We start from the raw sequence: 27616 nt of genomic DNA on the forward strand, positions 1-27616 counted from the left end.
ATCATTGCAATGGGAGCTGCCCTGTATTTCCTTTCATAAATCGCTAAAATAAGAGGACCCTAGTCACATAAGCTTACTGTACCAAAAACAATAAAAGACTATACATTTAAACATGATTGAAAGCCACACTGGCCTAGACAACCGGCAAATGATGGATCCTGATGGCATTGGATGGACCAAATTCACTCATAATGAGGTCTGTCAGGGATCTGCTGACTTCGATTGCTGTGTTGGCAAGAATAGTGCTGTAAAGCTGACAGAATTTCCGGACCTTCCGACGTAGATATGAACAGACAATTACCTGCATGTTTGGACCACTAAGAACTATAGGACTCCACCAAACATATGGAGAAAATAATTTCTATTATATATTGAATAGAAATACAACCTTCAGAACAGAGGTATATGTTTGGTGGTTTGCAAAGTTGTCTACGGAGAAAGGCCCACATTTACAGTATGTGTGTAGGCATATATTTTTGCCAACTAGAACCAGCTGCTGAATGGCAAAGCCCAAGTAACCATAGAAGTCCTCCTTTTTCATGAGAGTAGCAGACTAGGAGTCCTAACAGCGAAACCTTGATTTTTTACAGACATTGATGAGTGCCTCCCAAGCCCTTGTGTGAATGGAGCTACCTGCGTTGATGGCATCGACTCATTCAAATGCTTATGCCTTCCCAGCTACGGAGGGGACCTATGTCAGATCGGTACGACCTATGTGGCTTGAGCTAATTGTACTAACAACTGCATCCAACTCAGACAGAGCGTCCCTCCTTTGAAAGCAAATGGTTGTGTGTGTGTTTTTCAGTGGGCTCTTTGCTAATAAAAGCCTACATGTGAAATAAAAGTGAATAACCTTTTTTTGTTTCTTTCAGTTTCTCTTCTCATCCTTTAATTATAATGTGATTTATTTCATATTACAGGACCTCATCAAGGCAGACTTTCATTTTTACTCTTCTTTTCTTGAAAGGTTAAGCATCTGCAGGTTCCTTTCCCAGGATGAACCACTATAGCTAAAATATTTCTCACCCAAAATTCTTGTTTTGGGTGTAGGTGACTAATTTTATAAAGTAACAAAATTTGCTACCCTAAAACTTTGAGGGTTCTCTTTGATAATGTCCCAGCATCCAGAAGACTAGATATGTGGTCTTGCTACCTTTTTCATTTCCCATAATTCAAAAAGTTGTTATTCTAATACCTGATAAAAAATGAAGCCTAATACAAATGTTGTTCCCTTTTGTGGTATGCAATCTGTGGATCTGCAAAATGTGGATACCGGCCATGTGCATCCCACACCATTATAGAAATGCCTATTATAGAAATGCCAATTCTTGTCCACAAAACGGACAAGGATAGGACATGTTCTATGATTTGCAGAATTACCTCACAGATCCAGACAGCACATGGTTGACATCCGTGTGGTGTCTGCCTTTTTTGCAGCCCCATAGAAATGAATGTGTCTGTGTGCATCCCGCAAAAAATGTGGATTGGACACAGACCCAAAATACGGTCGCATGCATTAGACCTTAAAAAGATACACAAAATAAGGTACATGTAAGCCTTCATTCACATGACTGTATGTATTTTGTGGTCTGCAAAACTTGAATCCTCAAAATACGAATGATGTCCGTGTGACCAGGCTCAGACTGGCCCACAGGGGTACAGGTGAATCCCTCGGTGGACCAGGTGGGATCCTAGTCATCCACCCCCTGCACAAGTGGCATATAACTGCACTACATACATACTGTATATTCAATGTACAGCACCTCAACCAGCCTATGTTCATTTAAAAAAACTTGATAGATTATTAAAGAAATTCCCCAGTTTATTATTATAGACACGATCAGAGCTGAGATGACTTCTAGGTATAGAGGAAAGCTATCAGTGTCCTCTTCTCCCCAATACCTACATCCTCAAAGTTGCTGCAGGGACCCCCATATTCAATCATCTGGTAGCATCTTGCTGCTGTGTGAGCAGGTAATGTTTGAGTACAATGGGTCCATGGTTCACATTTGTGAACAAGCATAAGACATGTCTATCTTTTTCAGAATGGACATTCGGATGCAGGAAGCACAGGGAGAACATCTATGTGCTTTCCGCATCCATATGGCCATTCCGCAAAATATATAATATGTCCTATTTTTGGCTGCAAATGTGGACCATGGACCCATTGAAGTCAATGGGTCCACAAAAAAGATGGATGCAACACAGACATCACAAGGACATCCAGACTTGGGCTGGCTCACCGGGGAGCCGGGGAAATCCTCGGTGGGCCCCTGAACCAGCAAACAGTGGCGTAGCGGCAGGGCACAGGGAGATGAGAGTTTCTATTGTAGAAGTGCTCATCTCTATAGTCATCTGTATCGCCGTTCTCAGGACAGCGATACAGATAAATGCTGAGTGGCAGGGGAGAGGCGTCTCCCTTCCTCGTTCCTCTGATAGGCTGCAGGCACTGGGCCGCCTGAGCCATACAGCGCGGGACACAGGCCAGAAGAGGCCTGCATTGCATCGCTGCCAGCATGATGGAGGTAAGTATAGGTGTTTATTTTTCTTATATGGCACAATACAGGAGAGGAGCGCTGTGGGAGGGGGCACTTTTTACTGGCACATGATTGGGGGACATCTATGGGGGGCACTTCTTACTGGCACATGATTGGGGGGCACTTCTTACTGGCACATGATTGGGGGCATCTATGGGGCACTTCTTACTGGAACGTTATTGGGGGTATCTATGGGGGGACTTCTTATTGGCAAATTATTGGGGGCACTTCTTACTGACACTTTATTGGGGGGCATCAATGGGGGGACTTCTTACTGGCACATTATTGGTGGGCATCTATGGGGCACTTCTTAATGGCACAATATTGGGGGCACTGTAGGGGCATCTATGGAGGCACTATTTACTGACACATTATTGGAGGGCACTATGGGGGCACTTTTTACTGGCACATTATTGGTTGGCACTATGGGGGCACTTCTTACTGGCACATTATTGGGGGCACTGTGGGGCCTTTCTTACTGGCACATTATTGGGGGGCATTATGGGGGCACTTTTTACTGGCACATTATTGGGGCACTATGGGGACATTTCTTACTGGCACATTATTTGGGGGGCACTATGGGGGCACTTTTTACTGGCACATTAATGGGGGCACTATGGGGGCACTTTTTACTGGCACATTATTTGGGGCACTATGGGGGCATGTACTGAGGCTTGCAAATTATGGGGGATACTGAGGGCATCTACTGGGGCACTATATATCGGGCATTTTATACTGGTACATTATGGGGGCACTAGGAGGAAGGGGGAGAGGAGCACTATGGGGGCATTTACTGGGGACACTATATAGGGGTATTTTATACTGGCACATTATGGGGGCACTATGGGGACATTAGCTCAACTGGGGGCCATTAAAAGGGGGTATTTTTTGCATCACATTATATGGGGGCATTTTTGTACTATCACATTATAAGGAGAATTATTACTACTGGGGACTATGGTGGGCTTTATTACTATTGGGGGTCTATGGTATAGGCACTATGGGAGCATTATAACTTCTGGGGCACAGTGGGGACATGTTGGGGGCACTGTAGAAGCACTATTACTACCATGTGTGCTCTAGCAGATAATTATTCCTATTGGTGGGACTTTTGGGAGCACCATTGCTGTGGGGGCACCTTGGCATAGTATCAGCTTACCACGATTATTTTTGGGAAACGTTATGTTTACACTATTAGTGTCGGGGCACTATTTGCCGGGCGCAGTTATTTTAGGGCACTGTGTGCCAATAATTATTGAAGTGGGCATTATCAGGGGGGTAATAGTATTATCAGAGGATTTATCTGTTTCTACAGTATAATATTGGGGAGCAGAGTGGCACAGTATTGGGGGTGGTAAGGACGATTTGTCCAGAAGATGGGAGGGTCATGGAACAGTAGTAAAATAAGATATTTTTTTTGTGCAGAGACGAGAAATGTCTGAAAAATGGTGGTCTTGTCTGAAAGGAGAAGATGAGGAAAGAGAACATTTACATCAAAGGAAATGTCACTGGATGTAGGAGGTATGGGGCACTGTATTACCCTGTATGTTCTGTAGTGATGGGTGGATATAGCATTTGTCCCCACCCTGGCCCTAGACTTCAGGTCACACTGTGACTAAATCATCTGTACTCAGAGAGTTATTACTGTGTTATCTGTGGTGTTACATAGGACTGCAAGTAATATCTACTACATTATCTGTAAGAAGGGGTGTGGAAACAGGTTGGGGGCGGGGGGGGGGGGCGCAATACTTGGCTTGCCCCGGGTTCTGGCAACCCACACTATGCCACTGCATTTATGGTAGCTGTACGGTGGGCCCCCAGAATCAATTCCACTGGTGGGCCCAGGGCACCCCAGTCCGACACTGTGGACATCATAGATATTTTGCAAAACCGCATTTTGTGGACCGAAAAATACAGAGTCGCATGAATGCCCCCTTATATAGGGGGAAAAAGTATTTTGAGATTTTACACAGAAGAAATATTAATATAAAATATGTTTTGTGTAATTTTCTATTTTCCTGGCAAATCAATTGAAAGCACATGCAACTCAATATAAAAAATCAAGTTTACTTCTTTTTACATTCCAAGCAACTTGAAATGTTCAGTGAACTGCAGTAATTTATTATAGTGCTGCTATTGTGAAGACTATAGTAGGAGAATGCATTTCTCAAAATACTATAAAATGTCAAAAATGACTGCTTTTATTTAGCTCAGCAGTAAAAAGATGGTGGGGGAGATGTACAACTCCAAATGTGCCTGAATTTTGGCGTAATTTTCTTTTTTTAATATTTCTTTCACCACATTTGTTACGTGTTTTAGAAATTTTTGACTTACCTCACAAGGGACTATCAACCTACTAAGAAAGCATTTGGCCCGTTAGAAAGAGGGATTGGGGTTGTGTCACTTCAGCAAATAGCATTTGTTATGTAGAGAGTTAATACAAGCCACCTACTAATATATTGTTATTATCCATATTGCTTCCTTTGCTGGCTGGATTCATTTTTCCATCACATTTTACACTACTAGTTTCCATGTTTACGACCACCCTGCAATCCAGCAGCAGTGGCCAGGCCATACTTGCACACTATTAAAAAAAAGCACCAGTCTATGTGCTCTCTCACAGTCCCGGCCAGAGAGGCCAGCGCTTTTTCCTATAGTGTGCAAGCACGACCACCAGGGTAGTCTGTAACCATCAGCCAGCAAAGGAGGCAATATAAACAATCAGAATACATTAGTAAGTGACTTGTATTAACTTTCATTACATGTTGACATTTGCTGAAGTGACACAACCCCTTTAAGTTGCAACAACGAGTGCCAGAAAAAATTGTGCCAAAATATTCGACACAAGAGAGGCAATTAATAGGTGGTATAAATTTAACCTAAACAGTCTAAACATATGGTAGCATCAGCTTCTTTAAAAAATCAGATTTTTTAGAATATCTAGTCTAAGTTTGCACTGTCTAAAAATGAGACAGGATCAATGAATCTGCCCTAGTGTGTCCTCTTCTAAGGTATCAGAGGACAATTTTTGAGTTCTAGGGCCAGTTTTGCACTTAACTAGTGATGAGCGACAGGGGTTATATTCGGATTTGTGATATTTCTCAGAATATTTTGTAGAATATTTGTCAAATATTCACGAATTTCGAGAATTCAAGATTATTTTATTGAATGCGCAAAGTCGGCAATGTAAAAATCGCGTAATACGAATTCGTAGCGCAATACAGGCGTGGGTCACTTTGGCTACCTTTTTCAAGCTGGTATAAGTTTCCTGAGACTGGAGAAAATGGTTGGCACGGCAGAACATTAGAATAGCTTTATATGCAGATAGAGTCAAGTGCTCCAACATATTCGCGATTGCGCTAATCGGCAGTGATTAGAATATTTTTTCGCACTACGTGCAACTTCACATTTTAGCAGGTCTGACTACAGAATACTGATTGGTACACTAAGTATTGTTGTGAACTTGACATTGCTTCCTTCTCATTGGCCCACAAGCAAGAAGCAGAGAGGAATCTTGTGTTCATATGGAAAAAAAATCGAATATTCGATATAACGAATATATAGCAATATATAGCATAATTTATGGTCTGTGGTAGCTGAATCCATAGCGGAATTCTTAGATAACCCGAACCTTGTACGCTGAACTTGAAACACAAGTTCGCTTATCCCTTGCCCTAACTAAGGGCAACATAAACTAGTGACAGGTCTCCTTACCAAAATGCTGGGTCACTTTCCTCAATAATGGCGTAATTTTGGGCAAAAAAAATTAACATTACAAATCAAAAGTGGTGATTTGTTTTACCTCACATATAAAAAGGCACACACCACTTTGCAACATTTTCTGTGCCAAATTGCGACTTTTGTCTCAGACTCGGGGTGTTTTTGTAATTGTTTTGTATAGTTGAATGTCAATTTACTGAGAAAACCCTGTTGTTAAGCTCATTTATATTAGAAAAAATAAATGCATCCTATTTTAATACTTACCTATTACTTGTTCTCACGATGAGTTGTGTTTCTTTTCATAAATGCGATTACAAAAAGTCGTATCTTTATGCCATAAATGTGACTTTTTACACAGTTGTGGGAAGAAGCTAAATTAATAAATAATTTACATGTTTTCACCATAAAAGATAACTATTACTGCAAACATTTATTTCATAATTAATTGAAGTAAGAGTTTTATAAGTTAGTTGTAATGAATTGGCAGCATGAAAATGTTACGTTGAGTCCTAATACTATGTCTGTGACTGAAGTGTTGACAAAGTACATCTATCTTAGGAACCCTGATGCTACTCAGTATCTTGTGGGCCATATTTGTTGCCCATTTGTTAAGGCAAATATATTAGTTACTCTAATCACAAATTTTTATCGTGAAAATCGGCACTTTGAGAATTCACGAAGATGTAGAATATAGTGCTATATATTCGTAATCGCAAATATTCTAGATTTTTTTTTAAATCAGTAACCTCCCTTCTTGCTTGTGGGCCAATGACAAGGCTACAATGTCTTTGTCTGAGCTTACCAACATCCCTAGCAACCAATAGGAAAGTTGCCTACCCCTTACTATGTAAGAAACTCCGCAGCAGTTTTTTTGCAGTTCTTCGGCGGATCCACCACCAGATATTGGGGTTATTAAGAACATGATTAGTAAATCTGCCTCATTGTCATCATTTACATACTTTTATTTTATTTCAGGGATCATAAAATATTTATCATTATAATTATTTCTAGCTTCATCTCTAAATCTTGCTGAGCATCATATGCTTAAATGGCATCTTGAAAGGTACCTGCAGTTGAAATCTTTTTCTCTCTTACTTCCGTAAGTCATTCATTTCTGTATGCCTGGGTGAGGTGGTCTTATTCTTTCTTTTTGATACTCAAGAACCTCAGGTAAAAGAAACTAATTAATGTCCTCTCTGTTTTCCCTGATGTCAGTGTCATTTTGGATTCTACAGGTTCTGATATCTCCTTGGAAATCCTGAAAGAAGACCTGAGGTGGCACGTAATTCAACCTATTGATGTTTTCTCCTCACTTTAATCTTTTCTCATATCTCTTAGATCTTGAGATGTGTGATGAAGGATGGACCAAATTCCAAGGACACTGCTATAAACACTTCTCAGAAAGGGAAACCTGGGTGGATGCAGAAAACCTTTGTCGTAGCCATCAGTCACATCTATCTAGCATCTTGACCCCTGAAGAACAAGAATTTGTGAATGGTCAGTAGCGTTTTGGTGACTTATGTCTTGCTAGTTGTGTGGCTGTATGAAATAGGCTCTTATATACATTTTGTTGTGTTAGGGAAGCCAATTGCAAATGAATTGACCCTATCCCAGTCTAGACAACAAAGCTGAAATCTGTGCTACAAAAAATAGGAAATTACACCTATGCTTTTAGTGACCAATGTAAAAACTGGAATACTTCAAAATTTTCATATACTGATAGCCACATAAAAAAAATAAAACAGAATCAAATATTTTAAAAAAATGTATAATTAATACCGAGTTTAACTATAATATGATTTCTTTGGTGTATCTCTGAGACAGAAACCTATCTCTGGCCTAAACTATGATTATTGAAAAGCATCCTACTAGCTAAAAAAAAAACTAACTAGTTTAAACTGGAGCATTTAAAATTGGAGAGACTTCTATTTGGACACTCTGCCATAAAGCTCAGATGGAATGCTGAAGTGATGGTTGACCTTCTGGAAGTTTTCTCTTATGTGCACACAGGATCATTGGAGCTCATCCAGAGTAACTATTGGGTTCTTGGTCACCTCTTGCCAATGTCCTTCTACCCTGATTACTTAGTTTGGTGGGGTGACCAGCTCTAGGAAGAGTCCTGGTTGTTCCAGACTTCTTCCATTTAATAATTATGGAGGCCACTTTTTCTCCTAGGAACTTTCAGGACAGCAGGCAGAAATGTTTTTGCACCCTCCACCAGACCTGTACCACCACATAATCATGTATTTGAGGTCTACAGACAGTTCTTTCCTCATTATGGCTTGGTTTATTGATATGCATTGTCAGCTGTGAGACCTTCAATAGACACAAGTGTATGTTTCCAAATCATGTCCAATCAACTGAATTTACCAAAGGTAAACTCAAGGTGTAGAAACATCTCCAAGATGCTCAAGAGAAATGGGAGTCCACCAGAGCTAAATTTCAAGTGGCATAGCAAAGGGTCCATCTCCATACAAATGTACATTTTTTCATGTTTCGTTAATTTGCAAACATTTTTAAAATCCAGTTTTCTACTTTCTCATTATGGGTTACTGATAGAGGAAAACTAATTTTTTTTATTTTAGCACAAGTCCTCAACATGCCAAAATGCACTGAAGGTCTATATGCATGTGTCTGAATTTAAGGTGTGAGAAATGCATAAGAAGCACTCTCTAAATAAATTAATATGAATGAATAAATCTTTGAAGTAAATGACCACCATTTTCATTTTAAATCTAAATAGGTTTAATATTCAGTGAACATTACCGTAATTTTGTTATATACATTATATACTTAACATTGGGAGGACCTCTCCCCTCTGCTATGAGTGTTGGCTGTAGCCTTCAATCAGTAGACCAATACAGCCATCACTCACAGAAGTATATATATTTTTTTTTTACCATTGCTGCAAAATAGACAGTATTCATACCTCTGCATAAACCTCGCTATAACCTGTTCAGTCTAACCTGAATGTTTATTAATTGTATTTAATGAATAACAGGCAATGCACAAGACTATCAATGGATTGGACTCAATGATAAAACTCTTGAGAATGACTTCCGTTGGTCTGATGGCAGTCCTATGGTAAGTGTTATAAACTATGTGATCATAACTAAAGCGCCCTTTTTGTCCATGGGCTGTGTCTGGTATTACAGCCGTGCTACATTTACTTTCCGAGAAAAATTGAAACCTCTTTATCTAATCTTATACAAATTCCCCATAAACTTCCTCCAAAAGAAAAAGAAATGTAGGTAAAGTGGAAAGCAAATGAAAAATGTGAATAATATTAATGCTGAAGTTAGTTCAAATGTTGCATTTTTGGTCTTACCATTATTAGTTCTCACCACTGCATTTCCCAATAATTTAGTTTAAGGAGTTGTCAGAGCTACAGATATTGATGGGTCATCATCAGGATAGGTCATTAATTGCAGATTCATCACCCCCACTGATCAGCTGTTTCGAGCGGCAGTGGCACCGGAAACTATACTGTGTATAGAGCACAGCTCTGCACATGGTGTAGTGACCATGCCAGGTTGCTGCAGCTCAGTTCCTGTTTAACTGAATAGAAACTGTTGTGAAGTGTGCCGGTGCCAGAAACTACACAGTGTATGGAGGCTTCTGCTTCTATCACATTCCACCAATCAGATATTGATCACCTATCCTGAGGATAGGTGATCAATATCTGTAACCCAGACAATCGCTTTAAGCATTTCTACTGTTTCTATAACTTGTAGTAGCTAGTTTTAGTTTATTTTTTCAAAAACAGATAAAGTTTCATCCATACCCACATATTGATACATAACTTACATACCTGCTAAGCTACAGACAATGGTATCCATTACTAAGCTATTTTATAATATAAGCTTATACAACTATCTAAACCAGGCATGCTCAACCTGCGGCCCTCCAGCTGTTGCAAAACTACAACTCCCAGCATGCCCGAACAGCCTACAGCTATCAGCCTACAGCAGGGCATTGTGGGAGTTGTAGTTTACAACAGCTGGAGGGTCGCAGGTTGAGCATGCCTGATCTAGGTTAAAAAAACTATAGCTCTCAGAACACTTAAACATATTTTTTTTCTTTCAAATATTCTATTATTGTGTTAAAGTGGAATAAATAAATAAAAGGTATACATATTAGGCATCTCCGCATCCGTAACAACCAGGTCTATAAAAAGTTCACATGACCTAACCCCTCAGGTTAACACTGTAAAAAAATAAAATAAAAGCTGTGTCAATAAAAGACATTTTGTCACCTTACATAACAAAAAGTGCAACACCAAGCGATCAAAAAGGCGTATGTACCACTAAATGGTACCAATAAAACCGCTACCTCATTCCACAAAAAATGAGACCCTACATAAGACAATTGGTTAAAAAATAAAAAAAAAGCTATGGCTCTCAGACCATGGAGACACTAAAACATCATTTTTTATTTAAAAAATGCTATTATTGTGTAAAACTTAAATAAATAAGAAAAAGTATATATATTAGGTATTGTATACCGTCCGTAACAATCTGCTCTATAAAAATATTACATGACCTAACCCCTCAGGTGAACGCTGTAAAAATAAATAAAAACAATATTTTGGTCACTTTGCCCCATAAAGTGTAATAATGAATGATCAAAAAATCATATTTACCCAAAAATGGTACCAATAAAACTGGCACCTTATCATCTAGTTTCCAAAACGGGGTCACTTTTTAGGAGTTTCCTCTGTAAGGGTGCATCAGGGGGGCTTCAAATGGGACATGGCATAAAAAAAACAGTCCAGCAAAATCTGCCTTCCAAAAACCATATGGCGTTCCTTTTCTTCTGCACCCTGCCGTGTGCCCGTAGAGCGGTTTGCGACCACATGTGGGGTGTTTCTATAAACTACAGAATCAGGGTAATAAATACTGAGTTTTAACCCCTGATGTGTTAAAGAAAAAAATTTATTAAATTAAATTAATTAAAATGTAAAATCTGCTAAAAAAAAAAGTGAAATTTAGAAATTTTATCTCCATTTCCCTTTAATTCTTATGGAACACCTAAAGGGTTAACAAAGTTTGGAAAATCAGTTTTGACTAACTTGAGGGGTGTAATTTCTACAATGGGGTCATTTATGGGGGGTTTCTACTATGTAAGCCTCACAAAGTGACTTCAGACCTGAAATGGCCCTTAAAAAGTGGGTTTTGGAATTTTTCTTAAAAATTTTAAGAATTGCTTCTAAACTTCTAAGCCTTCTAACTTCCTAAAAAAAGAAAATTACATTTACAAAATGATGCCAACATAAAGTAGACATATGGGGAATGTTAAGTAATAAATATTTTATGAGGTATCACTTTCTGTTTGAAAAGCAGAGAAATAGAAATTAAGAAAATTGCGAATTGTTCAACATTTTTGGTAAATTTGGGATTTTTTTCATAAATAAAGGTGAAATATAGTGACTCAAATTCATTACTATTATGAAGTACAATGTGTCACGAGAAAACAATCTCTGAATGGCTTGGATACATAAAAGCGTTCCAAAGCTATTACTACATAAAGTGACACATGTCAGATTTGCAAAAAATGACCTGGGCAGAAGAGTGAAAACTGGCCCTGGGTAGAAGAGGTTAATCTGGGGAAATGCTTTAGTGTGTCTAATATGGCCTTGTTGTGTTCAATATACACCTGCCACATCCTTTAAATATTTTAGTCTAAACTAAGGCAATTTGATTTCCCTCCTTCAAGCTTTCATGATGTTCCATGTTTTTTGCTACTAGCTATATGAAAATTGGAGACCAAACCAGCCAGATAACTTCTTTGCCACAGGAGAAGACTGTGTGGTGATGATCTGGCATGAGAGGGGCGAATGGAACGATGTGCCCTGCAATTACCACCTTCCATTTACATGCAAGAAGGGAACAGGTACTAGTTATCTCAAAGTAGACATCTGTACAAATAATATTTCAGTTTTTTTATGCAACTTAAAACACATGCAGGGGAATTAAAAGATGCTGCACTTCGGTATCCCCTGCGTCGTCAGAGCATGCGCTTCATTTATCAAGGTGCATGCCTTGTCAGAATTAGGGACATCCTCTGGCAGTTGCACCCAAAGTCAGTCATCATTTATGCCAGAAAACTGGTGTAAATGCTGATAAATGTGCCGGAATGATGGTCCGACCCACACTCTGCACCATTTTCAGAAAGTAGCAAGGGCGATTTAGGTGCACTGGCATTTAAAATATCACAAATTCAACCTTTTTACACCAGAAAACTGCCATAGTGGGAATGATTAAAGCGTCTCTGTCACCAGGACCCTATAAACCAGACATACTGGCTGACAGGGCTCATCATGCTGATTAAAACTATACCTTTCTTTTGTATGTATGCTAAACAGCTGCAGAAAAATCTGCATTTTATTCATATGTTAATGAAAAGTTAGAGCACCAGGAGGCAGGGCTGAATCCTTTGAGCACTGCTTTGTAACACTGATTGAGAGGGACTAGACATGCTGAGGGCAGATCTGTGTCCAACGGCTGTGTGCTAGCAAGTAACTATCATATACACTATGTACTATAGCTTCATCACACCGAGATCTGCTCAGAAAGCTAATATACATATTTATGCTTTATTCACAAGCACAATATATGATTAGAAAGACACCAGTAATATGTGAAAGCTTATAAGAATAGAAAAATATGCACCTCTATGTGGTAATCCTGTAGCTTTGTGTTAAGTGCTTGGTTTTGTATGTTGAGATCCCATGTTTGAATCCTGGGAGAGACTTATTTTTCTTCCACATTTAACTTTAATAAAAGTCTATGGGAGATATTTATCAAACTGGTGTAAAGTAGAACTGGCTTAGTTGCCTATAGCAACCAATCAGATTTCACCTTTCATTTTTAAAAGGAGCTGTCAAAAATAAAAGGTGGAATCTGATTGATTGACATGGACAACTAAGCCAGTTCTACTTTATACTAGTTTGATAAATATCCCCCTATATCCTTATCATATTGAGAATGAAAAAGCTATTTAGTATTGCTGGTTTTTATAATCTTATATTGTGCCTGTGAATAAACAGATCTCAGTGTGGTGAAGCTATAGTACATAGAGTATATGATATATAGAAGCTAGGATACAGCTCTGCCCTCAGCCTGTCCAGCCCTGTCAATAAAGAGGAGGGGAGAATGTGCAACGCACAGGGGGTGCTCTGCATATATTTGCATATGAATGAAAACACAGATTTGTCTGCAGCTGTTTAGCATACAGGCAATATAAAGATATTGTTTTAGGGTCCATTCACACGTCCGTAAGTGTTCTGCGGATCTGCAAAACACGGACACTGGCAATGTGCATTCCGCAATTTGTGGACCGCACATCGCCGACACTATAATAGAAAATGCGGACAAGAATAGGACATGTTCTAATTTTTTTGCGAAAACGGAAGCACGGGTGCGGAAGTGCGGATCCGCAAATGCGGATGCGGACAGCACATTCCGGCCCCATTGAAAATGAATGGGTCTGCACCCGTTCCGCAAAATTGCAGAACGGATGCGGATCCATTTTGCGGACGTGTGAATGGACCCTTAATCAGCATGATGAGCCCTACCAGCCAGCATGTCTGATTTAATAGGGTTGAGCCTTGTGACAGAGCCTCCGAAATTCTCTAAAAGATATCTGCAATACAGTATTGAATCAAGTATAGATTTATCTAGTTTAGGCTAAATATATTAGGGGTAATATAAACAAAACTGAATTATTCGTTTTTGGGATTTTACTATTTAAAGGGGTTGTGTCACTTCAGCAAGTGGCATTTATCATGTAGAGGAATTTAATACAAGGCACTTACTAATGTATTGTGATTATCCATATTGCCTCCTTTGCTGTCTGGATTAATTTTCCCATCACATTATACACTGCTTATTTCCATGGTTATGACCACCCTGCAATCCATCAGGTGTGGCCGTTCTAGCACATTATAGAAAAAAGGCACCAGCCTATGTGCGCTTTCACAGTCCCGGCCACCAGAGAGGCCAACACTTTTTCCTATAATGTGCAAGCACGGCTGCCACTGATGGATAACAGGGTGGTCGTACAGTATTAGAATGTATTGGCTCCAATGAGCCAAAGCTATTGCTTCGCAAAGTGTTGCAAGACTTTGCGCAATAACTTCATAAATTAATTTGTGAACCTTGGAACCAAACCCGAGTTCGGGAAATGTTTTTTTTACAGTACAAATTCATTTATAAAGTTAATACCCAAAGTCTTGTGAGACTTCGCGAAGCAATGACTTCGGCTCATCAGAGCCAATACATTCTAATACTGTATGGAGCTCCTGCTCCGTCCGGTATTGTAACCAAGTTTTATGCGAATCGACTTTGGCTGTTTCATCTGAAGTCGATTCGCTCATCCCTAGTCACAATCCTTTTTGCATTCACCCATACCCTATATATCTATTGTAGTCCTGAGAACCAAAAATTTGGTGCCGAATTTGTTGCCAATAGGCTGCAGATTTTTCTCTCTGTATTGCAAAGGGAGAAAACTGCAGAGGAAATCCGCAGCAAAGATTGCAATGCAAAGGTCAAGTTATGCTACAAATATACAGAATTTTTCTAGCAGGTGGATAACCTTAGCACTATTCTGGAGTGGTCAGTATTGTGCATCAGTATTTTTGCAAGCCAAACCTAGGAGTGCATTCAGAGCACAAAAAGAGGTGCAAATCTATCTATTTTAGTTTTTCTATGTTTAGGTTCCACTCCAGTTCTTGGCTTAAAAATGCTGATACAAAACACTACTGGTAAGGCTATGTTCACACCATTTGTCCTGTACATGAAACTTATCCATAGCTTATTGTGGGCCCAAAATATCAAAAGAGCATCCTTTTGGCTTGCGTTTTTCTGGCATACTTTTTATACTGTTTAGAAAGGCTTAATTTATTGTACTTTTCAATACAAATGTGTCCCACAAAAAGGGAGCCTAAGGCTACTTTCACACGACCGCATCCATTTTCCAGTGTGCAAATCACGGATCCGCAACATACAGATGCATCCTGCACTTTCGCTGGCCCGATTGTCAAAATGACTTTTATTGTCCGCAAAATGGACAAATAGGACATGTTCTATAACTTGCTGCATGGCCCATGGATGAATTTCCTTGTGTTGTTTGCATTTTTTGTAGCCCTATAAAAATGAATGGGCCTACGACTCCGCGTGCAATCCACAAAAAGATAAGACAGTAAGACACGGACTGAAAACACAGTCATGTAAATGCACCCTGATTTTGACAACCAGATCACTATTGCAAAGTAACACTTACAATTTTGAGTTAGAATGTACCATTTCAACTAAAGTAGTTAAAATTGTGTCTCTACAAACTGCATTTAGGAGACCATAAAATGGTGAAACAGAAAATTTATAGCCACGTTTAATGGAGCAGCAGTGACTTCTTGTGGGTACTTTCCCATTATTTGCTTTCTTTTAGTGCCTCTTACAAAGAGGAATGCCTTGTGCCTCTTTTAAATGAAACATGTTTTGTTTAAGGAAAATCCTCTTTAATATTGTTGCTAAGCACCAAAAACTAAGAAAAACCCAGAAGGGTATATAAATATGCTGGCCGATACATCTAGGGACGGATAATAGGGAGACATTGTATCATTATTTACAAGAAAATAAATTAAGGTAGCTATTATTTTTAGCACAGTACCAGTTCCATGGCAGCCTGGGAACTGTTGACTTTACTATCCATGGTTGGCACAGTAAAGTGAGGAGGCAGCTGCCATGCTCATGAGCCTAGCAACCAAACTGAGGGGATATATGCCAAAGCAGAATCCACTGCTTGTTAACTCTTATAGAACCATTGTAATAATGTTTATTACATATGTTTATATATATCAATTATTGATAGTTCATTACTAGTGTTGATCGAGCACCAAAGTGCTCGGGTGCTCTTCTGCTCGGATAGAACACTTTGGGATGCTCGAGTGCTCTACAGAGCAGCAGAGCCCAATGGAAGTCAATGGGAGAACCAGAGCATTAAACTAGGATGTCTGGATGCATCTTGGACTCCCAGGTCGCTGCTGAGAACGATGTTGTCCGAGTAGTACGCTACTTTTACAGACTGACAATAATACTCACAAAACCGAAGATAAAATCGATTTTAGAGGAAAAATTGTTCGCAAGCATTATTTCCTGTATATTTACTTGTATATAAAGTGCAAGTGCTGCCAAAAATTACAAGGAAGAGGCACTCCAATACAACCTGTATATCACATAAAGGAGGGCCTCATTCACATTGTGGTACAATTGTTCAGGTAGTGGGAATCCTATACTCATAAAGCCTATGCACTAAGTGAAAGGGCTGCCAAAAATTACAAGGAACCGGCACTCCAATACACCCTTTATTACACATAAAGGAGGGCATCATACACACCCTTGAAAAATTATGATTGATGGCCTGCTGGTGACCCTCTAAAATATTATTAGCGAGGGCCTGCTGCTGACCTTCTAAAACATTAGGGGGGAGGGCCTGTTGCTGATCTGACCATCTAAAACATTATGGGCGGGGCCTGCTGGTGACCCTCTAAAACATTAGGGATGAGGGCCTGCTGCTGAGCTGACCCTCCAAAATATTAGGAGCGAGAGCAGCCTAATAACCATGTTGATATGATGGAGGAGGACGAGAAAAGGAAGATTGAACCATATACCCTTTTTTGTGGGGGAAGGGGTGCATGGGACTACAGTGTATTCAATACACCATAAGAGCCACATTTAAAGAGCCTTTATGTTCAACCGCTTTTCTCTGGTGAAGTAGAATAGTCAGGGGCAAAGTCAGAGTCAACCTGTCAGCTTTTTTAGTTGACAGGTGGATGCGCTTATCAGTTATTAGGCTCCCAGCAGCACTAAATACCCTCTCTGACAAAACTCTGGCGGCTGGGCAGGCCCGACCTCCAATGCGTAGAGTGCCAATTCATGCCACGTGTCCAGCTTGGACACCCAATAGTTGTAAGGCACAGAGGGATCACTGAGGACACTGTCTGTTAAGTATTCCTTCACCATCTTCCTAAACTTTTCCCTCCTTGTGACACTAGGCCGCGAATCAGGGTGAGGGTGCTGGCGGGGTATCATGAAACTGTTGCAGGCCTTGGAGAGTGTTGCTCTGCCTCTGTTGGAACTGCTGTGTGTTCCCCTCGTATCGCCTCCTCGGTTGCCCAAGGAACTACGTACTCTGCTGCCAGCGTTGTCAGCTGGAAATTTTTGGAGCGATTTTTCCACAAGGACCTTCTGGTTTTCCACCATATTGCTAGTCCTCTCCACCACAAGAATGAGAGATGAGAAGTTTTCTTTGTAGCAGGGGTCAAGAAGGGTGAACAAGCAGTAATCAGTGTTGGCCAAAATGCGTATAACGCGAGGGTCACGAGAAAGCATAATATAAAGTTAGCCATGTGTGCCAGAGTCCCAAAAGACAAGACTTCGCTGTCCTCATCAGGAGGATGACTTTCAATCTTCTCATCCTCTTCCTACTCTTTGGCCCATCCACACTGAACAGATGGAATAAACCTGCTATGGGTACTACCCTCTGTAGCGGAGGCAACCGTCTCCTGCTCCTCCTTCTCATCATCATCGAATTTGTGCTGAGAAGACTAACTGAGGGTGGTCTGGCTATCACCCTGTGTACTGTCTTCCCCCATTTCCACCTCTTCCACATGCAAAGCGTCCGCCTTCATTGTGAGCAGCAAGAGTTTCAGTAGACAAAGAAGTGGGATGGTTACGCTGATAATAGCAGCATCGCCGCTAACCATCTGTGTTGATTCCTCAAAGTTGCGTAAAACCTCACAGAGGTCAGACATCCATGCCCACTCGTCGCTTGTGAAGAGCGGAAGCTGACTGGAAAGGCGATGACTATATTGCAGCTGGTATTCCACTACTGCCCTCTGCTGCTCACAAAGCTGTAGATAACTTTCAAAAATGTTCACCAGTAGCACCTTCACCAGTAGCTCAGGCCAATTGGGGTAGATTTGAGAAACCGCTGAATCACTAAGTTGAACACATGGGCTAGGGATGGTATGTGTGTGAGCTTTGTAGCGGTTACCCCCGGAGCGTAGAAGGGTTTCCACCGCTGGAGGGTGTCCTTATCCCGATCGTTGAGGAGTCTGTTCAGCATCCAGTACTGATCCAAGTAAAGAAGCTCTTCCAAGCGCTAGTGTGATAGCTATATATTTGTTACCCCCAATAAGAGACAAGACTCTAGATTGAGGGTGAATAAGAACTCTCTTGCCTCCTCTATCGCTGCGTTGAAAAGTTGGGTTACCAGTTCCACAGGTGTATTCGGCCCATAGAGTGTCAGCCTCCTTTGTATGATTCTCTGGATCTCGTCCTCTTCTCCGGTAGGTGGGTTGGAGTTAGCCATGGTGTTGTTTTGGTCCAATTCGACCAATTCAGTTATCAGTTCCTGTCGTGGTCAATAAGAAATATGTGGCATATAAACTCCACACATAAATTAGGGTTCATAGTTCCTTGTAACACCAAAAGGGCTGAGGGGGTCTCAATAGTTCTGGGTCCATAGTCCATAGGAAGGAGGCTGGCCCTCAGGCTTCTCCTGCAGCCCCAGTGATGGTTCAGTCCGTCACAAGCTTGCCGAGCTCCAAATTCCGCCACCAAGTTATGGCCATTATCAGACCCAACCCTACCTGGTTGTAGGTTGAGTGGCGAGAGCAACAGCTCAGTCCCTTATACCCTGCCACAGCTCTGCAGCGGTGTGCTGTTTGTCACCTAAGTTTCAGCACGGCTTGTTGCTGCTTCCACACTGCAGTGCTATACTGCTTCCTGTCTTATAAATGTACCCTTAGAAGAAATTTCACTGAGACCTATAGTTCAAATCATTATTTAAGAAATCAAGTAAATGTACTTATTTCAAGATAAACAGGGTGACAAAGGAAAGGAATTGTCTATAAGAGTCCTATTACATGTGTGGCTAGGCCACAATATCAGCGGGCTGTCATGGTACTTTACACTTGAAACGTACAGGTGCAGCCTGCAAAAAGCAGTAACCGCATGCACTTACCACGCTGAGCCAAAAACATTTATTGCCCTTCCAATTCAAACTTGGGTTTACCCATTCCATGCTACCTAGCACACCAGTGCTTTCCAATAGACATCCAGTACGGCTGTGTGACATCTACTGTAAGGGTGTTATTATACATACAGCTTGAACCATGTGTACCGCACTGCAGCTACTGCTCCTTACCCGGACTGACCACTGGAAACATAGATACTGGCCTGGCAGATCCTTTCTTCTTTCTCCTTCCTCCCTACCATATTTCTTCTTCTTACTGCAATATTAATCATATATTTTCATCCTTTTGTCCCACATTTAACATATACACATGACGATGCCTCTAATAGATGCCGTGCAGTGGCATCCACCACTATAGGGTTCCAGTTTAAAAACATCCATTTAAGAGTTCGTTGATATGACCGTATTTATGTGTCTGCGTTCGTTCCACAATTTTGCGGAACGAATGCAGACCCATTCATTTAAATGGGGCCGCAAAAGATACGGAAAGCAAATTGTGTGCTGTCCGCATTGATACTTCCACTTCCCTGGCCCCCCCCAAAAAAATTTATATGTCTTATTCTTGTCCGCAAATGCGGACAAGGAAATGCATTTTTATCATAGGGCTGGCATGGTTGTGTGTGTTACACAAAATGTGAAACGCACACGGCTGGTATCCGTGTTTTCCAAATCCGCAATATGTGGACCGCAAAAAAAATTTGGTCATCTGAATGAGCCCTAACACACAGATTTTTGCCGGACTTTCCAGGATTGAAAAGCATAGTATACTATGTATATGTTAAACGTGGGATGAAAAAACGTGATGTAAACACAGTCTTAGTCTGCCTTGGACAGGATATTTAGATGCATGGCAGGGGCAATTATCTCTTTGCCCCAGGTAAAAGCAAAGCCTATGATTCAGAGTGACCAGAATAAATTAGTAATATCTTTCCTCTCCCCCCTCTCTAGTGGCTTGTAATGATCCTCCAGCGGTTGAGAATGCTCACACATTAGGAAGACAGAAGGAGCGATATGAAATCAGCTCACTAGTTCGATACCAGTGTAACCAAGGTCTCCTTCAGCGTCATGTTCCTATAATTCGGTGCCTACCAAGTGGGCAGTGGGAAGAGCCAAGGATACAGTGCATAGATCGTAAGTATTCTATATCTGTCATTCCAGTTTTTGTTATTTTGGGGTGACTCGTGATATGATACACATCAGGGTACATGTATTTACACAGTTAATTGTTGCTGTGAATAACTACTACTGCAATTCTCCTTTTGGCACGTGTCCTAATGATGCTGTGATTATTCCTGGTAATGGCAGGTTGTATATATACTGACTATTTTTCTATTGTGTGCCAATCCAAACTCAATCTATGCCTTACATACTCATATAAACAAAGCTGACAAAAACACAATACCCTATATCAGGGCTGGCCAACCTGCAGCTCTCCAGCTGTTGTAAAACTACAATTCCCACCATGCCCTGCTGTAGGCTGATAGCTGTAGGCAGTCTTTGCATGCTGGGAGTTGTAGTTTTGCAACAGCTGGAGAGTTGCAGGTTGGCCATCCCTGCCCTATATCATCATCATAGTATGAAATCAGATGTTGCATGGTTGATTTATCTATACTATAGCTAAAGGTAAGTTACCCTTATTAGATGTCAGTATAGAAAATGAGTTGATATTATGTAGACATTACTAGATCATTTTCTAGTATTCAAGATCACCTTGAAATCCAGAACAGCCAGGCTAGAAATTCCAATCACAATTTTTGAAATTCTGTAATAAAATCCCCTACAACTTCTTAGATCGTCATCAACCCTGTATCGTTATTTTGACAATGGATTCTGTGCTAGGTAACAAAGCATTGTTTCAACCTTTCCTGGGCACCCAAGGATACAACTGTATAGTAAAATAGGAGGCAGGGGTTTGGTATTAGATATGGAATGAACAGTGGAATAGGTGAATTTGGTTCCATGAGTGTGCCAGCATATTAATAGAGCGTAGATGCAAGGAACTAGTGGCTCCTACAAGAAGGATCACATATGATCTTCTGAAGTGCCAGTAGATCACATTGGTGAGGTCTTTTGCCATGTGGTTTCCCGAAGGAAAAAGCTCCACAGACAGCTAGGGTGGGATTAAAATTCCCTACATAACAGGTTCCCTGCCTGGGCAACATAACCCACTCCAAGACGTCATTTTTTTGTCTCTTGCTCCTTGGCAGAGCTGGTTTTATACAAACTGTGGCTCTTGGCAAAATTAAAAGTGGGGCCCAAAAAGCTGTAATATTTTACTAACAACAGAGTCAAGTTCAGGGGCATTGCCAGTGTCTTAAAAAACTCAAGATGCATGTCCCCCACCCACTCAAAAATATATATACATGCTGTACATGTATTGTTATGTAAAAATACCACAATCAAACAATGTATGTCTGCATTCAACATTACTGCTCCACCTAGCTTTGCCCAGGTATAACTATCCAGACTTCGTATTTTCTTATTTCTATAACTTTGGTATGTCTGCATACAGCATTACTGCTCCACCCAGCTCTCCCCAGTTATAACTATCTAGATTCCATATTTATTCCTTTCTATAACCCTGGTAAGTCTGCATTTAGCATTACTATCCCACCCAGATTTCCCCATGTATAGCTAGTCAGGCTCCATACCATATTTACTCCTTTTGATTACCCAGGTATGTCTGCATACAGCATTACTGCTCCACCAAGATTTCCCCATGTATAACAATCTAGATTCCATATTTCTTTCTTTCTATAACCAGGGTTATGGGACAGTGTGAGTTGGTAGTAACAAGCGGGGAGAATTTTCCCTATGCAGGCCCTAATTCAACCTCAGCCCAGGGACAGCCCCTAATGGTGGGGTTTCCCTGTCCTCGTGCCTGTCCTATAAGACCCTGGTAACAGAAATAGTCCCATCTATATTGATAGTATGCTTGATATAGTAATATGAACACATAATGGGACAGATTCGGCAGACTTAAAAATGGGTACCAGATACATCACATGTTCCTGACAGGTTGGTAGGAGAAGATCCAACACGTACAGTGCCCCAACAGTTGCCAGGCTGCCTCAAAAAGGGTGCTTGATGAAATGATGGTGGGGTTTCCCTGTCCTTGTGCCTGTCCTATAAGACCCTGAAATGCCTGTCCTATAAGACCCAGGGTCTTATAGGACAGGCACGAGGACAGGGAAACCCCACCATTAGGGACTGTCCCTGGGCTGAGGTTGAATTAGGGCCTCCATAGGGGGAGCTGGGAGTGTAAAGCACGCTCCAGCACCCTATTTAAATCCCCCCCTTGCAATATGCCTCACTGCTTCATCAAGCACCCTTTTGAGGCAGCCTGGCAATAGTTGGGGCACTGTACATGTTGGATCCTATCCTACCAACCTGTCAGGAACATGTGATGTATCTGGTACCCATTTTTAAGTCTGCCGAATCTGTCACATTTTGTGTTCATCTTACTATATCAAGCATATTATCAATATAGATGGGACTATTTCTAACCGTTACCGACCCCCTGAGGAACCCATCCGGGGGAAACACATCGGGTTGTTGTTACTAATAGTCCAAACCATCTAGGGCATTCCAGGGTCTTATAGGACAGGCACAAGGACAGGAAAACCCCACTATTAGGGGCTGTCCCTGGGCTGAGGTTGAATTAGGGCCTCCATAGGGGAAAATGCTCCCTGCTCTTTACTACCAACTCGCACTGTCCCATAAACCTGTCCCCCCTTTTTTATGAATTTATTGTCACTATTTTTGCCATCAATTGGATACTACATGTACAATATTTGTCAGGCCCCTTTTTGCCCATGGGAACTATCTTTCGTATGTGGGTTTAACAGGGTGATTTTAACTCAATCCTAATAAAATTAATGTTTTATGGGTTCATTTTTTGCAATTTACCGTATATCATTTGCAACCTATGCCCTCTATACATTTGTAACCTGATCTCCCTGTACCTCCCTACACATAATCTCCAATCCTTACAAGATCTCCTTCTCTACTCTGCTTTTATCTGCCCTTTTAAAAATGTCTCCTGTGCATTACCCATACCATGGGACTGTCTACCACAACATATCAGACTATTATCTACAGGCAAAACTTTCAAAGGAAACCTGAAAACCCCCCTCTTGAGACAAGCCTAAAACCTACACTAACCCTGCTATTACTGAAATATAATATAAACACCAGTATTGCCAACATACAATGGCCATAAAGTGGTAGATACTAGTTTATTACACGTTATTAAAATTTTAATTCAACGATTAAATGCATTTGGAGTCATTAACATTTCCTGTATTTTTGGCTCAGACCACCATGAAGACTTCTCCCAGTCATTATTTGACTCTACAGAATTTGAAACACAGACAACTTTGGCTCTTAGTTATCTTCCCTATGTTTTTCCAACCTACACAAATCCTATTGATGCTTCCATTCCTCGTCACTGCTCCATTTGCCCTACTGTGATGTACACTCCCCACAAATACTGCCTTTCGAAAACATTTGTATTGTGTGGGGGCAGAAAGGCAGCTGGCATTGTTTTTAGTGCCTTCTCACCTTTTAAAGTACCTTCTCTTTGTTTATAGTGCCCCAAATTTATTTATAGCACCTCCTCACCTTTTAGAATGCTTCCTTTTTGTTTATAGCGCCCCTCACCTTATATAGAGCCCCTTACTTTGTGTATAGTGCCCCTCTACCTAAAGTAGTCTGTGGCCTAGAGAATGGAAACGCCAGTAGTCTATAGATCCCTGCTCTGCCATAGGTCCTGAAGATGCTGGCACTGCTCTTGCCACCAGATGTTTAACTGAAGGTAGAGATCCTGGTCAGCATCCGACTTCTCCCCAGTTCTTTAAACCAACTTGTTTGGGAGAAATATGAAGAACTGGATGGATATTACTTCTGGCAGAGGGTGCTCAAAACCTTTCAGCACTCGAGTGAGCACAGAACCCACCACTTGGTTTACACAGGGAAATCACTATATAAGTTTCTTTATATTTATTATGCTGGGTCTGATACTGCAGCTGTTTAGCCACTACTGAACTTAGATAGATAGAAATATAGATAGATAGATAGATAGATAGATAGATATGTGCTGGTACCCCCACCAATCAGGAGAATAGGAGTCCTTGAGTGTCCTAAAGGAATGGAGCAATGGTCACATATGCATGTCCCTCTATGGGACTGCTGAAAAGAAGCTAAGTACAGTGACTAACTACAATCTCTGGCAGTCAGCAACATATATTTTCATGGTATTTGTCATTTAACAACAGTACAACAACATGGTAATTGCGACTATAATAAAGTATAATTCTGAAATAAAGCTGACTTACAAATCTTTTTTTTTTTTTCTGTTTTCTTTTTCTCTGTGTTTTATTTCCTGCAGCTTCCACTTACAGACACAAGAGAACCCTTAGACGTCGATCGAAATCCACTAACAGAGTTGCACAGAACACGACCCATTAAAAGAAAAAGACAAAAAAAATTTATTGTAAAGAACATTTATATTAACAATGTCAATTTCTTTTTGTTTTGTCATATAAGGAGTTTATATTGAAGAAAATCCCAAGCTGTATATAAAAAAAAAAAACACCAAAGCAAATTAGGTTTCAGAATCGTTACTTATGGTCAAAGAAGTGCCTTTGTCAGGGATCATGTTGTGCCTTTTTTAATGGAGGGTGGAAGAGTTGAGTGGAAATAGGACAAGGCTACGTGAAGCCATAAAGACTTTCTCCCCCCTGCCTTAACTAAATATAATGTGATAATAATGTAATATTTTATTATTTAAACTCCAGGCTGGCCGAATTTAATTAAAAAATATAAATATAGAAACAAATACATTGCACATTAAGGACCTTAAATTAAAAAATAAATTGTGAAAAATCGCTGAATGTATCTCAAATGTGAGAGGACAAAGGGGTGGGGTGGGTGAGAGATGGAGAAGACAGAATGTCCACGTATGTGCTTGAACTGTATAACTGAGCTACAAGCAGTAGGCACATTTCATATGTGTTACCATGAATAGTCCTCTCCCACTGTACTCAAAGGTTACCAAGGTCATGCTCAGAAAGCATTTGCTGGAGTACATGTTATAGATCTGTATGGACCTACCATAGAGATAAGCTTGTTGTCAAGACAAGACCTTTCAGGGGAGGCTTCCGCTATAAAGGATTCATTCATGCATGGCCCAACGCTGCTCATCTAATAGATTCTTACTTCATATGTATAAGTATGCTCTGAAATTTTTGCACACACATTATATACTAACTCTGCACTTAAGTAACAATGCACTTAACTAGTCTTTACAGTTTATTTCTTTCCTTATGTATGGATGAGTCATTTGGACAAGCCTTTGTCTTGTCACCCATCCTTTATGTATATCTATTCATAGATGTCTTCTACAATGCAATGCTTCTTGTCTGTGCAACTGTTATGTTGGCAAATTATGATACTATTAGGATATAGCTTGGCATGCCCTGTAATGTGCAAATCTATTGGACCACTGGGACACCCTGTGGATTTGTGAAATGCTTGACAAAGGCGTGTCCGTGTCTCATAAATCATCCATAACCTTGAATGCAAGATATCATATCTATGATACACCTAGGCCAATGCCATGTGGCTGAATGAAATCTGCAGTGGGGCCTACTATAGCTCTATAATAGGGCGAGGACTATTACTAGAACGTGGACAGGTTTTCTGAAAAATGATAACACAATCCACCGTCACTCTACTTCCCCTGCATTGCCAGCTGTGCCTGTGTCTCTTTAATAGAACCTCATGACTCCCCGTAGTAGGACTGAAACAGTTTGCTTCTATTTCCCCACCTTTGCTCCGGGGACCGTGCAGTGCATGACGTTTCCGTGCACCTATTTATATTAAAAATTATGTAATGTTATTAAAAAATACAATTGGAATACTAAGTTCTATTTTTTATTTAAATGGAGTTGCAATATTCTCCTAGAATTCTGGAGGAGCCTCTATTTGTAATGTCAGGTACAACATTTTCTATATATATATTTTTTTTGTAAAAAGCAAAGCAAATATTGTATAAAACGTGCATAGAGAGAAGACAGAGTAAAGAATGTGTAACATCAGAAAAAAAAATTGTGAAATGTGCAAAATAAAAAAGCAAAACCTGTTGTATTTTATTTTACTGGATTTGCCGTGATCTATTTGGGCCAAGGTATGAATATGTTGCCAGCCAAAGGTGTGTGAATACTGTGTGTATATTGAGTGACTTACAAACTATGATACAAAGACTTAGTGTTCGGGCTGTGCCAAAGGGTTTTCATTCCGGTAATAGGCCATACTTGTCTATTTATGGTCGTCTGGAACCCACAGGAAAGGTAGTTATTTCCCAAAATATTTCAATTTGGATTCTGATCAGCTTGGTTAACCTTTTGAAGTCACATTCCATATGGACAAGTCCTATAATGAAGATGTTTACAAAATGCAGCAAAGTTAACTTAAAAATAAACTTTATCATTTCATTTTTGAACTTGGTAAATGAAATGGTTTGGAAATGATTACCATTGAATTTTATCTGCCTCCTTGTGGCATATTTGCTTTGTGGAAAACAAGAGCATTTGGACTCTCACTATAGTAAGACTTGGTGGGCACCTGCCACTGCTTTTAATTTAGTAATGCTTCATTGTTAACCCATAGTACTGCAGACAAATTGTTATGCTATACTTGTATGTGTCTAACATACTCTCATGACACTCTTCACAGACTCCATACACTGAAAGCCAATGGATTTATGATAGGACCATATAACCATTATTATTGCAAATGAGCATTATCCAAAGAAGTCTTTGCACTGTACTCTGTACCATGTAACACCTATGAAATAAAGCACTGAGCCAATAAAACATAATTTTCTATTTTCTTTTAGTTATGTTACTGATGGGAACAGTAACTGTGGCCTAGGTAACAAGCTTTTATATGTTGTCATAGTTGCCAAGGGAAAACTAGGCACATGCCCATGGAAACACAAAAATATCACTTATGTTTATCTCAATTATTTTCCTCTATTAACATTACTTTTTGACCTCTTTTTAATCAATAGTAGATATCGGAGGCAAACATGATAGAATAAAGGAATGGTTATATATTTTTTATCCTCATACTCACTTGTATTCCGATAGCGCGCATCGATGAACCAGCAGTAAAATGCCTTGTGAGGACTACTGTGTTCACACACATAATGGTGGAGACTTGGCTTGAACTAATAGCGTTTCGGATCATAGATCCGAAGTCGATTCATTCGAAAACTTAGTTTGTAATGCTGTTTCCAAAATGTAGGGACTCCATGT

The 27616-nt window shown here is 40.3% G+C and overlaps 1 protein-coding gene across 2 annotated transcripts in view; it reads left to right on the forward strand.

Moving 5' to 3' along the window:
- Positions 1 to 27057, forward strand: part of ACAN (aggrecan) — a 102634-nt gene extending 75577 nt beyond the window's left edge. The window contains exons 14-19 of one of the 2 annotated variants that reach the window (XM_044279467.1): positions 591 to 704; positions 7596 to 7754; positions 9259 to 9341; positions 12005 to 12149; positions 20244 to 20426; positions 24685 to 27057. In XM_044279467.1, coding sequence (XP_044135402.1) covers positions 591 to 704; positions 7596 to 7754; positions 9259 to 9341; positions 12005 to 12149; positions 20244 to 20426; positions 24685 to 24764 — 764 coding nt within the window. In that variant the 3' untranslated portion in view covers positions 24765 to 27057. The remainder of the gene's footprint in view (positions 1 to 590; positions 705 to 7595; positions 7755 to 9258; positions 9342 to 12004; positions 12150 to 20243; positions 20427 to 24684) is intronic. The other variant, XM_044279468.1, reaches the window with a different exon arrangement.
- Positions 27058 to 27616: the final 559 nt, after the last annotated feature.

The sequence above is a fragment of the Bufo gargarizans genome, chromosome 2 (assembly GCF_014858855.1).
Source record: "Bufo gargarizans isolate SCDJY-AF-19 chromosome 2, ASM1485885v1, whole genome shotgun sequence".
Taxonomy (NCBI): domain Eukaryota; kingdom Metazoa; phylum Chordata; class Amphibia; order Anura; family Bufonidae; genus Bufo; species Bufo gargarizans.